The following is a 12512-nucleotide window of genomic DNA, read 5'->3' on the forward strand; positions in this document are numbered from 1 at the left end:
TACGATAAGACCTGTTGACAACCAGTCCCAATTCCCTACCCCTACGATAAGACCTGTTGACAACCAGTCCCAATTCCCTACCCCTACGATAAGACCTGTTGACAACCAGTCCCAATTCCCTACCCCTACGATAAGATCTGTTGACAACCAGTCCCAATTCCCTACCCCTACGATAAGATCTGTTGACAACCGGTCCCAATTCCCTACCCCTACGATAAGACCTGTTGACAACCAGTCCCAGTCCCAATTCCCCTGTTGACCCCCCAATTCCCTACGATAAGACCTGTTGACAACCAGTCCCAATAAGACCTCCCTACCCCTACGATAAGACCTGTTGACAACCAGTCCCAATTCCCTACCCCTACGATAAGACCTGTTGACAACCAGTCCCAATTCCCTACCCCTACGATAAGACCTGTTGACAACCAGTCCCAATTCCCTACCCCTACGATAAGACCTGTTGACAACCAGTCCCAATTCCCTACCCCTACGATAAGACCTGTTGACAACCAGACAACCAGTCCCAATTCCCTACCCTGTTGACAACCAGTCCCAATTCCCTACGATAAGACCTGTTGACAACCTGTCCCAATTCCCTACGATAAGACCTGTTGACAACCAGTCCCAATTCCCTACCCCTACGATAAGACCTGTTGACAACCAGTCCCAATTCCCTACCCCTACGATAAGACCTGTTGACAACCAGTCCCAATTCCCTACCCCTACGATAAGACCTGTTGACAACCAGTCCCAATTCCCTACCCCTACGATAAGACCTGTTGACAACCAGTCCCAATTCCCTACCCCTACGATAAGACCTGTTGACAACCAGTCCCAATTCCCTACGATAAGACCTGTTGACAACCAGTCCCAATTCCCTACGATAAGACCTGTTGACAACCAGTCCCAATTCCCCTACGATAAGACCTGTTGACCCAGTCCCAATTCCCTACGATAAGACCTGTTGACAACCAGTCCCAATTCCCCCTACCCCTACAACCAGTCCCATAAGACCTGTTGACAACCTGTCCCAATTCCCTACAATAAGACCTGTTGACAACCAGTCCCAATTCCCTAAGACCTGTTGACAACCAGTCCCACGATAAGACCTGTTGACAACCAGTCCCAATTCCCTACGATAAGACCTGTTGACAACCAGTCCCAATTCCCTACGATAAGACCTGTTGACAACCAGTCCCAATTCCCTACGATAAGACCTGTTGACAACCAGTCCCAATTCCCTACGATAAGACCTGTTGACAACCAGTCCCAATTCCCTACGATAAGACCTGTTGACAACCAGTCCCAATTCCCTACGATAAGACCTGTTGACAACCAGTCCCAATTCCCTACCCCTACGATAAGACCTGTTGACAACCAGTCCCAACGATAAGACCTGTTGACCCCCCAATTCCCTACGATAAGACCTGTTGACAACCAGTCCCAATTCCCTACCCCTACGATAAGACCTGTTGACAACCTGTCCCAATTCACTTCAATAAGACCTGTTGACAACCAGTCCCAATTCCCTACGATAAGACCTGTTGACAACCAGTCCCAATTCCCTACGATAAGACCTGTTGACAACCAGTCCCAATTCCCTACGATAAGACCTGTTGACAACCAGTCCCAATTCCCTACGATAAGACCTGTTGACAACCAGTCCCAATTCCCTACCCCTACGATAAGACCCGTTGACAACCTGTCCCAATTCCCTACCCCTACGATAAGACCCGTTGACAACCTGTCCCAATTTCCTACCCCTACGATAAGACCTGTTGACAACCTGTCCCAATTCCCTACGATAAGACCTGTTGACAACCAGTCCCAATTCCCTACCCCTACGATAAGACCTGTTGACAACCAGTCCCAATTCCCTACCCCTACGATAAGACCTGTTGACAACCAGTCCCAATTCCCTACCCCTACGATAAGACCTGTTGACAACCAGTCCCAATTCCCTACGATAAGACCTGTTGACAACCAGTCCCAATTCCCTACGATAAGACCTGTTGACAACCAGTCCCAATTCCCTACCCCTACGATAAGACCTGTTGACAACCTGTCCCAATTCCCTACAATAAGACCTGTTGACAACCAGTCCCAATTCCCTACGATAAGACCTGTTGACAACCAGTCCCAATTCCCTACGATAAGACCTGTTGACAACCAGTCCCAATTCCCTACGATAAGACCTGTTGACAACCAGTCCCAATTCCCTACGATAAGACCTGTTGACAACCAGTCCCAATTCCCTACCCCTACGATAAGACCTGTTGACAACCAGTCCCAATTCCCTACCCCTACGATAAGACCCGTTGACAACCAGTCCCAATTCCCTACCCCTACGATAAGACCTGTTGACAACCAGTCCCAATTCCCTACCCCTACGATAAGACCTGTTGACAACCAGTCCCAATTCCCTACCCCTACGATAAGACCCGTTGACAACCTGTCCCAATTCCCTACCCCTACGATAAGACCCGTTGACAACCTGTCCCAATTTCCTACCCCTACGATAAGACCTGTTGACAACCTGTCCCAATTCCCTACGATAAGACCTGTTGACAACCAGTCCCAATTCCCTACCCCTACGATAAGACCCGTTGACAACCAGTCCCAATTCCCTACCCCAACCAGTCCCAATTCCCTACGATAAGACCCGTTGACAACCAGTCCCAATTCCCCCTACGATAAGACCCGTTGACAACCAGTCCCAATTCCCTACCCCTACGATAAGACCTGTTGACAACCAGTCCCAATTCCCTACCCCTACGATAAGACCTGTTGACAACCAGTCCCAATTCCCTACCCCTACGATAAGACCTGTTGACAACCAGTCCCAATTCCCTACGATAAGACCTGTTGACAACCTGTCCCAATTCCCTACGATAAGACCTGTTGACAACCAGTCCCAATTCCCTACCCCTACGATAAGACCTGTTGACAACCAGTCCCAATTCCCTACCCCTACGATAAGACTTGTTGACAACCAGTCCCAATTCCCTACCCCTACGATAAGACCTGTTGACAACCAGTCCCAATTCCCTACCCCTACGATAAGACCTGTTGACAACCAGTCCCAATTCCCTACCCCCACAGTAAGACCTGTTGACAACCAGTCCCAATTCCCTACGATAAGACCTGTTGACAACCTGTCCCAATTCCCTATGATAAGACCTGTTGACAACCAGTCCCAATTCCCTACCCCTACGATAAGACTTGTTGACAACCAGTCCCCAGTCCCAATTCCCTACCCCTCCCACGATAAGACTTGTTGACAACCAGTCCCAATTCCCTACCCCTACGATAAGACCTGTTGACAACCAGTCCCAATTCCCTACGATAAGACCTGTGTTGACAACCAGTCCCAATTCCCTACGATAAGACCTGTTGACAACCAGTCCCAATTCCCTACCCCTATAAGACCTGTTGACAACCAGTCCCAATTCCCTACCCCTACGATAAGACTTTGACAACCAGTCCCAATGACAACCAGTCCCAATTCCCTACCCCTACGATAAGACCTGTTGACAACCAGTCCCAATTCCCTACGATAAGACCTGTTGACAACCAGTCCCAATTCCCTACCCCTACGATAAGACCTGTTGACAACCTGTCCCAATTCCCTACGATAAGACCTGTTGACAACCAGTCCCAATTCCCTACCCTACGATAAGACCTGTTGACAACCAGTCCCAATTCCCTACCCCTACGACCCCTACGATAAGACTGTTGACAATTCCCTACGATAAGACCTGTTGACAACCAGTCCCAATTCCCTACGTTAAGACCTGTTGACCTACAACCAGTCCCAATTCCCTACCCCTACGATAAGACCCGTTGACAACCAGTCCCAATTCCCTACCCCTACGATAAGACCCGTTGACAACCAGTCCCAATTCCCTACCCCTACGATAAGACCTGTCCCAATTCCCTACCCCTACGATAAGACCTGTTGACAACCTGTCCCAATTCCCTACCCCTACGATAAGACCTGTTGACAACCTGTCCCAATTCCCTACCCCTATGACAAGACCTGTTGACAACCAGTCCCAATGCAGTAATACGATAAGACCTGTTGACAACCAGTCCCAATTCCCTACCCCTACGATAAGACCTGTTGACAACCTGTCCCAATTCCCTACCCCTACGATAAGACCTGTTGACAACCAGTCCCAAATCCCTACCCCTACGATAAGACCTGTTGACAACCAGTCCCAATTCCCTACCCCTATGATAAGACCTGTTGACAACCAGTCCCAATTCCCTACCCCTACGATAAGACCTGTTGACAACCAGTCCCAATTCCCTACCCCTACGATAAGACCTGTTGACAACCAGTCCCAATTCCCTACCCCAACCCTACGATAAGACCTGTTGACAACCTGTCCCAATTCCCTACCCCTATGACAAGACCTGTTGACAACCAGTCCCAATTCCCTACGATAAGACCCGTTGACAACCAGTCCCAATTCCCTACCCCTACGATAAGACCTGTTGACAACCTGTCCCAATTCCCTACCCCTACGATAAGACCTGTTGACAACCTGTCCCAATTCCCTACCCCTACGATAAGACCTGTTGACAACCTGTCCCAATTCCCTACCCCTATGACAAGACCTGTTGACAACCAGTCCCAATTCCCTACGATAAGACCCGTTGACAACCAGTCCCAATTCCCTACCCCTACGATAAGACCTGTTGACAACCTGTCCCAATTCCCTACCCCTACGATAAGACCCGTTGACAACCAGTCCCAATTCCCTACCCCTACGATAAGACCTGTTGACAACCAGTCCCAATTCCCTACCCCTACGATAAGACCTGTTGACAACCAGTCCCAATTCCCTACGATAAGACCTGTTGACAACCAGTCCCAATTCCCTACCCCTACGATAAGACCCGTTGACAACCTGTCCCAATTCCCTACCCCTACGATAAGACCTGTTGACAACCAGTCCCAATTCCCTACCCCTACGATAAGACCCGTTGACAACCAGTCCCAATTCCCTACCCCTACGATAAGACCTGTTGACTTTTCATACATCTCCTGAATCCCAAAATCACACCTTACTCCCAAGGCACATGTTGATCTTAGAGGGTTGGATAGGTGTTAACCAATATGGTGATAGCTCCAACTTGCCCTATGATAGACCAGGAGAAATTGTTGCCATTGTTGCTAATTGTTACCAATCCAATCCTCTCAGCTCTCTACAAAAACCCAGTTTCCCTTTTTCATTTACTTCTGTTGAATGTTTCTGTCAGAACAAGAGATTTAATTCTCACCGTCTGTCTCTGCTTCCTTCTCCTTGTGTCCTCTAGTCTCTGACGCTCCTACTGACCTGGAGGTCGTGTCCTCCTCCCCCACCAGCGTCACAGTCCGCTGGGACGCCCCCTCTGTTACCGTGAGGTACTACAGGATCACCCATGGAGAGTCAGGTCTGTCCGGTACGTTAACTAGCCTAGCATTTACTAACCTAGCCTTAAGTAGCCTGTTACTGTGAGGTACTACAGGATCACCCATGGAGAGTCAGGTCTGTCCGGTACGTTAACTAGCCTAGCCTTTACTAACCTAGCCTTAAGTAGCCTGTTACTGTGAGGTACTACAGGATCACCCATGGAGAGTCAGGTCTGTCTGGTACGTTAACTAGCCTAGCCTTTACTAACCTAGCCTTAAGTAGCCTGTTACCGTGAGGTACTACAGGATCACCCATGGAGAGTCAGGTCTGTCTGGTACGTTAACTAGCCTAGCCTTTACTAACCTAGCCTTAAGTAGCCTGTTACCGTGAGGTACTACAGGATCACCCATGGAGAGTCAGGTCTGTCTGGTACGTTAACTAGCCTAGCCTTTACTAACCTAGCCTTAAGTAGCCTGTTACCGTGAGGTACTACAGGATCACCCATGGAGAGTCAGGTCTGTCTGGTACGTTAACTAGCCTTTACTAACCTAGCCTTAAGTAGCCTGTTACCGTGAGGTACTACAGGATCACCCATGGAGAGTCAGGTCTGTCTGGTACGTTAACTAGCCTAGCCTTTACTAACCTAGCCTTAAGTAGCCTGTTACCGTGAGGTACTACAGGATCACCCATGGAGAGTCAGGTCTGTCTGGTACGTTAACTAGCCTAGCCTTTACTAACCTAGCCTTAAGTAGCCTGTTACCGTGAGGTACTACAGGATCACCCATGGAGAGTCAGGTCTGTCTGGTACGTTAACTAGCCTAGCCTTTACTAACCTATCCTTAAGTAGCCTGTTACTGTGAGGTACTACAGGGTCACCCATGGAGAGTCAGCTCTCTTTACTCTGATCGCCCACAGAGAGTGGAGTAAACTTTTATCTTTTGCTTTTTCACAATATAAATCTGGTCTTTATCAGTAGCATATTAGCATTGTTTGCTGTTACCCCTCCAACCCTCAGGTGGCCACAGCACCCCTAAAGAGTTCACTGTGCCTGGTTCCCAGTCTACTGCCACCATCCAGAACCTGAGGCCTGGTACTGAGTACACCATCACAGTCTACGCTGTGACCGGCAGAGGGGACAGCCCAGCCTCCAGCACACCCATTTATGTCACCCACAAGACAGGTACACACACACACACACACACACACACACACACACACACACACACACACCTCCACACACCTAACTTCATTCTACAGCAGGCCTCTCCAACCCTGTTCCTGGAGAGATACCCTCCTCTAGGTTTTAACTCCAACCCTGTTCCCGGAGAGAGACCCTCCTCTAGGTTTTAACTCCGACCCTGTTCCCGGAGAGAGACCCTCCTCTAGGTTTTAACTCTAACCCTGTTCCCGGAGAGAGACCCTCCTCTAGGTTTTAACTCTAACCCTGTTCCCGGAGAGATACCCTCCTGTGGGTTTTCGCTTCAACCCCAGTTGTAACTAACCAGCTAATTATTAGAATCAGGTGTGATAAATTAGGGTTGGAGTGAGAACCTACAGGACAGTACCTCTCCAGGAACAGGGTTGGAGAGGCCTGCACTTGGGAGGTTTTTCCCTTGCCACTGAGCTGCTATCTTGCTCTTTGCGGTCTAGACCTGGTTAGTGTAAGTATAAAACATTTTATGACAACTGTTGCTGTTAAAAGTGATTGATCAAGATGAATTACCATTTTACCCTGTCATGTCTTGATAATGTTCGTGGCATGAAAGTATAATAGGGCCAGAGACCGAAAGGTTGCTAGATCGAATCCCCGAGCTGACGAGGTACAAAATCTGTCCTTCTGCCCCTGAACACTGTTCCTAGACCGTCATTGTAAATACGAATTTGTTCTTATTAACTGACTTGCCTAGTTAAATAAAGGTTAAATAAATAAAAATACTTCTGCTGTGCCTTCAGCAGGTTGTAACTTGGCTCCTCTTCTGGCTGTAGATATTGACCCTCCTCTTCTCTGGCTGTAGATATTGACCCTCCTCTTCTCTGGCTGTAGATATTGACCCTCCTCTTCTCTGGCTGTAGATATTGACCCTCCTCTTCTCTGGCTGTAGATATTGACCCTCCTCTTCTCTGGCTGTAGATATTGACCCTCCTCTTCTCTGGCTGTAGATATTGACTCTCCTCTTCTCTGGCTGTAGATATTGACCCTCCTCTTCTCTGGCTGTAGATATTGACCCTCCTCTTCTCTGGCTGTAGATATTGACCCTCCTCTTCTCTGGCTGTAGATATTGACCCTCCTCTTCTCTGGCTGTAGATATTGACCCTCCTCTTCTCTGGCTGTAGATATTGACCCTCCTCTTCTCTGGCTGTAGATATTGACCCTCCTCTTCTCTGGCTGTAGATATTGACCCTCCTCTTCTCTGGCTGTAGATATTGACCCTCCTCTTCTCTGGCTGTAGATATTGACCCTCCTCTTCTCTGGCTGTAGATATTGACCCTCCTCTTCTCTGGCTGTAGATATTGACCCTCCTCTTCTCTGGCTGTAGATATTGACCCTCCTCTTCTCTGGCTGTAGATATTGACCCTCCTCTTCTCTGGCTGTAGATATTGACCCTCCTCTTCCTGGCTGTAGATATTGACCCTCCTCTTCTCTGGCTGTAGATATTGACCCTCCTCTTCTCTGGCTGTAGATATTGACCCTCCTCTTCTCTGGCTGTAGATATTGACCCTCCTCTTCTCTGGCTGTAGATATTGACCCTCCTTTGGAGATGGCTGTAGATATTGGACCCTCCTCTTCTCTGGCTGTAGATATTGACCCTCCTCTTCTCTGGCTGTAGATATTGATCACTCCTCTTCTCTGGCTGGATATTGACCCTCCTCTTCTCTGGCTGTAGATATTGACCCTCCTCTTCTCTGGCTGTAGATATTGACCCCTTCTTCTCTGGCTGTAGATATTGACCCTCTTCTTCTCTGGCTGTAGATATTGACTCTCCTCTTCCTGGCTGTCAGATAAATAATAATTTGTTCTCTGGCTGTAGATATTGACTCTCCTTTCTCTGGCTGTAAATATTGATCCTCTTCTCTGGCTGTAGATATTGACCCTCCTCTTCTCTGGCTGTAGATATTGACCCTCCTCTTCTCTGGCTGTAGATATTGACCCTCCTCTTCTCTGGCTGTAGATATTGACCCTCCTCTTCTCTGGCTGTAGATATTGACCCTCCTCTTCCTGGCTGTGATATTGAATGCCTCCTCTTCTCTGGCTGTAGATATTGATGCCTCCTCTTCTCTGGCTGTAGATATTGACCCTCCTCTTCTGTCCCTGGCTGTAGATATTGACCCACCTCTTCTCTGGCTGTAGATATTGACCCTGTACCTCTTCTCTGGCTGTAGATATTGACCCATCTTCTCTGGCTGTAGATATTGACCCACCTCTTCTCTGGCTGTAGATATTGACCCTCCTCTTCTCTGGCTGTAGATATTGACCCTCCTCTTCTCTGGCTGTAGATATTGACCCTCCTCTTCTCTGGCTGTAGATATTGACCCTCCTCTTCTCTGGCTGTAGATATTGACTCTCCTTTGGAGATGAAGGTGACCGACGTTAAGGACAGCACCATCACCGTGAGGTGGTCCCCGGCCCAGGGGCCCGTCCAGGGGTACAGGATCACTGGGGTCCCCAAGAACGGACAGGGTCCCTCCTTCTCTGAAACTGTGGCTCCAGGTAAGGACATGTCGCATTGGGCTAGATCGAATCCCTGAGCTGACAAGGTAAAAATATGTTGTTCTGCCCCTGAACAAGGTAAGTAACCCACGGCTCCCCAGTAGGCTGTCATTATAAATAATAATTTGTTCTTATCTGAGTTGCCTAGTTAAATAAAGGTTAAATATAATGATAATCTGTCCCTGGTGGTGGTGTTGTTAATGCCTGTATCTGTCCCTGGTGGTGTTGTTGTTAATGCCTGTATCTGTCCCTGGTGGTGTTGTTGTTAATGCCTGTATCTGTCCCTGGTGGTGGTGTTAATGACTGTATCTGTCCCTGGTGGTGGTGGTGTTAATGCCTGTATCTGTCCCTGGTGGTGGTGTTAATGCCTGTATCTGTCCCTGGTGGTGGTGGTGTTAATGCCTGTATCTGTCCCTGGTGGTGGTGGTGTTAATGACTGTATCTGTCCCTGGTGGTGTTGTTAATGCCTGTATCTGTCCCTGGTGGTGTTGTTGTTAATGCCTGTATCTGTCCCTGGTGGTGGTGTTAATGACTGTATCTGTCCCTGGTGGTGGTGGTGTTAATGCCTGTATCTGTCCCTGGTGGTGGTGTTGTTAATGCCTGTATCTGTCCCTGGTGGTGGTGGTGTTAATGCCTGTATCTGTCCCTGGTGGTGGTGTTAATGCCTGTATCTGTCCCTGGTGGTGGTGTTGTTAATGCCTGTATCTGTCCCTGGTGGTGGTGGTGGTGTTAATGCCTGTATCTGTCCCTGGTGGTGGTGTTGTTAATGACTGTATCTGTCCCTGATGGTGTTGTTGTTAATGCCTGTATCTGTCCCTGGTGGTGGTGTTAATGCCTGTATCTGTCCCTGGTGGTGGTGTTGTTAATGCCTGTATCTGTCCCTGGTGGTGTTGTTGTTAATGCCTGTATCTGTCCCTGGTGGTGTTGTTGTTAATGACTGTATCTGTCCCTGGTGGTGTTGTTGTTAATGACTGTATCTGTCTCTGGTGGTGGTGGTGTTGTTAATGCCTGTATCTGTCCCTGATGGTGTTGTTGTTAATGCCTGTATCTGTCCCTGGTGGTGGTGGTGTTGTTAATGCCTGTATCTGTCCCTGGTGGTGGTGTTAATGCCTGTATCTGTCCCTGGTGGTGGTGTTGTTAATGCCTGTATCTGTCCCTGGTGGTGTTGGTAATGCCTGTATCTGTCCCTGGTGGTGGTGTTAATGCCTGTATCTGTCCCTGGTGTTGTTGTTAATGCCTGTATCTGTCCCTGATGGTGTTGTTGTTAATGACTGTATCTGTCCCTGGTGGTATTGTTAATGACTGTATCTGTCCCTGGTGGTGGTGGTGTTAATGCCTGTATCTGTCCCTGGTGGTGGTGTTAATGCCTGTATCTGTCCCTGGTGGTGGTGTTAATGCCTGTATCTGTCCCTGGTGGTGTTGTTGTTAATGCCTGTATCTGTCCCTGGTGGTGGTGTTAATGTCTGTATCTGTCCCTGGTGGTGTTGTTAATGCCTGTATCTGTCCCTGGTGGTGGTGTTAATGCCTGTATCTGTCCCTGGTGGTGGTGTTGTTAATGCCTGTATCTGTCCCTGGTGGTGGTGTTGTTAATGCCTGTATCTGTCCCTGGTGGTGTTGTTAATGCCTGTATCTGTCCCTGGTGGTGTTGTTGTTAATGCCTGTATCTGTCCCTGGTGGTGGTGTTGTTAATGCCTGTATCTGTCCCTGGTGGTGGTGGTGGTGTTAATGCCTGTATCTGTCCCTGGTGGTGTTGTTGTTAATGACTGTATCTGTCCCTGGTGGTGGTGTTAATGACTGTATCTGTCCCTGGTGGTGGTGTTAATGACTGTATCTGTCCCTGGTGGTGGTGTTGTTAATGCCTGTATCTGTCCTTGGTGGTGGTGTTAATGCCTGTATCTGTCCCTGGTGGTGGTGGTGTTGTTAATGCCTGTATCTGTCCCTGGTGGTGGTGGTGTTGTTAATGCCTGTATCTGTCCCTGGTGGTGGTGTTGTTAATGCCTGTATCTGTCCCTGGTGGTGTTGTTAATGCCTGTATCTGTCCCTGGTGGTGTTGTTAATGACTGTATCTGTCCCTGGTGGTGTTGTTGTTAATGCCTGTATCTGTCCTTGGTGGTGTTGTTAATGCCTGTATCTGTCCCTGGTGGTGTTGTTAATGACTGTATCTGTCCCTGGTGGTGTTGTTGTTAATGACTGTATCTGTCCCTGGTGGTGTTGTTGTTAATGCCTGTATCTGTCCCTGGTGGTGTTGTTGTTAATGCCTGTATCTGTCCCTGGTGGTGTTGTTGTTAATGCCTGTATCTGTCCCTGGTGGTGGTGTTAATGCCTGTATCTGTCCCTGGTGGTGGTGGTGTTGTTAATGCCTGTATCTGTCCCTGGTGGTGGTGGTGTTGTTAATGCCTGTATCTGTCCCTGGTGGTGTTGTGTTAATGCCTGTATCTGTCCCTGGTGGTGTTGTTGTTAATGCCTGTATCTGTCCCTGGTGGTGGTGTTAATGCCTGTATCTGTCCCTGGTGGTGGTGGTGTTGTTAATGCCTGTATCTGTCCCTGGTGGTGGTGTTAATGCCTGTATCTGTCCCTGGTGGTGGTGTTAATGCCTGTATCTGTCCCTGGTGGTGGTGGTGTTGTTAATGCCTGTATCTGTCCCTGGTGGTGGTGTTAATGCCTGTATCTGTCCCTGGTGGTGGTGGTGTTGTTAATGCCTGTATCTGTCCCTGGTGGTGTTGTTGTTAATGCCTGTATCTGTCCCTGGTGGTGGTGTTAATGCCTGTATCTGTCCCTGGTGGTGGTGTTAATGCCTGTATCTGTCCCTGGTGGTGTTGTTGTTAATGACTGTATCTGTCCCTGATGGTGTTGTTGTTAATGCCTGTATCTGTCCCTGGTGGTGGTGTTAATGCCTGTATCTGTCCCTGGTGGTGGTGTTGTTAATGACTGTATCTGTCCCTGATGGTGTTGTTGTTAATGCCTGTATCTGTCCCTGGTGGTGGTGGTGGTGGTGTTGTTAATGACTGTATCTGTCCCTGGTGGTGTTGTTAATGCCTGTATCTGTCCCTGGTGGTGTTGTTAATGACTGTATCTGTCCCTGGTGGTGTTGTTAATGCCTGTATCTGTCCCTGGTGGTGTTGTTGTTAATGCCTGTATCTGTCCCTGGTGGTGGTGGTGTTAATGCCTGTATCTGTCCCTGGTGGTGGTGGTGTTAATGCCTGTATCTGTCCCTGGTGGTGTTGTTGTTAATGCCTGTATCTGTCCCTGGTGGTGTTGTTAATGCCTGTATCTGTCCCTGGTGGTGGTGTTAATGACTGTATCTGTCCCTGGTGGTGGTGGTGTTAATGTCTGTATCTGTCCCTGGTGGTGTTGTTGTTAATGACTGTATCTGTCCCTGGTGGCGGTGGTGTTAATGCCTG

General features: G+C 48.6%; 1 protein-coding gene and 2 long non-coding RNA genes across 5 annotated transcripts in view; 1 reads left to right on the forward strand and 2 right to left on the reverse strand.

The window, feature by feature from the left end:
* LOC118379528 (fibronectin-like) overlaps nucleotides 1–12512 on the forward strand; it is a 91081-nt gene that overhangs the window by 51338 nt on the left and 27231 nt on the right. The window contains exons 29-31 of the mRNA XM_052523146.1: nucleotides 5326–5442; nucleotides 6418–6582; nucleotides 8956–9111. Coding sequence (XP_052379106.1) covers nucleotides 5326–5442; nucleotides 6418–6582; nucleotides 8956–9111 — 438 coding nt within the window. The remainder of the gene's footprint in view (nucleotides 1–5325; nucleotides 5443–6417; nucleotides 6583–8955; nucleotides 9112–12512) is intronic.
* Nucleotides 1133–5151, reverse strand: LOC127931195 (uncharacterized). Of its 3 annotated transcripts, none has more exons than XR_008140290.1 (4): nucleotides 4828–5151; nucleotides 2088–2231; nucleotides 1506–1649; nucleotides 1133–1325 (listed from the first exon to the last, which is right to left on the reverse strand). It is a non-coding gene; the product is annotated as an uncharacterized LOC127931195 (long non-coding RNA). The 3 variants fall into 3 exon arrangements; XR_008140291.1 differs by lacking the exon at nucleotides 4828–5151 and adding an exon at nucleotides 2400–2548 and having other exon boundaries at nucleotides 2088–2195; XR_008140289.1 differs by lacking the exon at nucleotides 4828–5151 and adding an exon at nucleotides 2400–2548.
* Nucleotides 5438–6096, reverse strand: LOC127931193 (uncharacterized). Its single transcript, XR_008140283.1, has 3 exons — nucleotides 5951–6096; nucleotides 5671–5860; nucleotides 5438–5575 (listed from the first exon to the last, which is right to left on the reverse strand). It is a non-coding gene; the product is annotated as an uncharacterized LOC127931193 (long non-coding RNA).

This window comes from Oncorhynchus keta, chromosome 7 (genome assembly GCF_023373465.1).
Source record: "Oncorhynchus keta strain PuntledgeMale-10-30-2019 chromosome 7, Oket_V2, whole genome shotgun sequence".
NCBI lineage: Eukaryota > Metazoa > Chordata > Actinopteri > Salmoniformes > Salmonidae > Oncorhynchus > Oncorhynchus keta.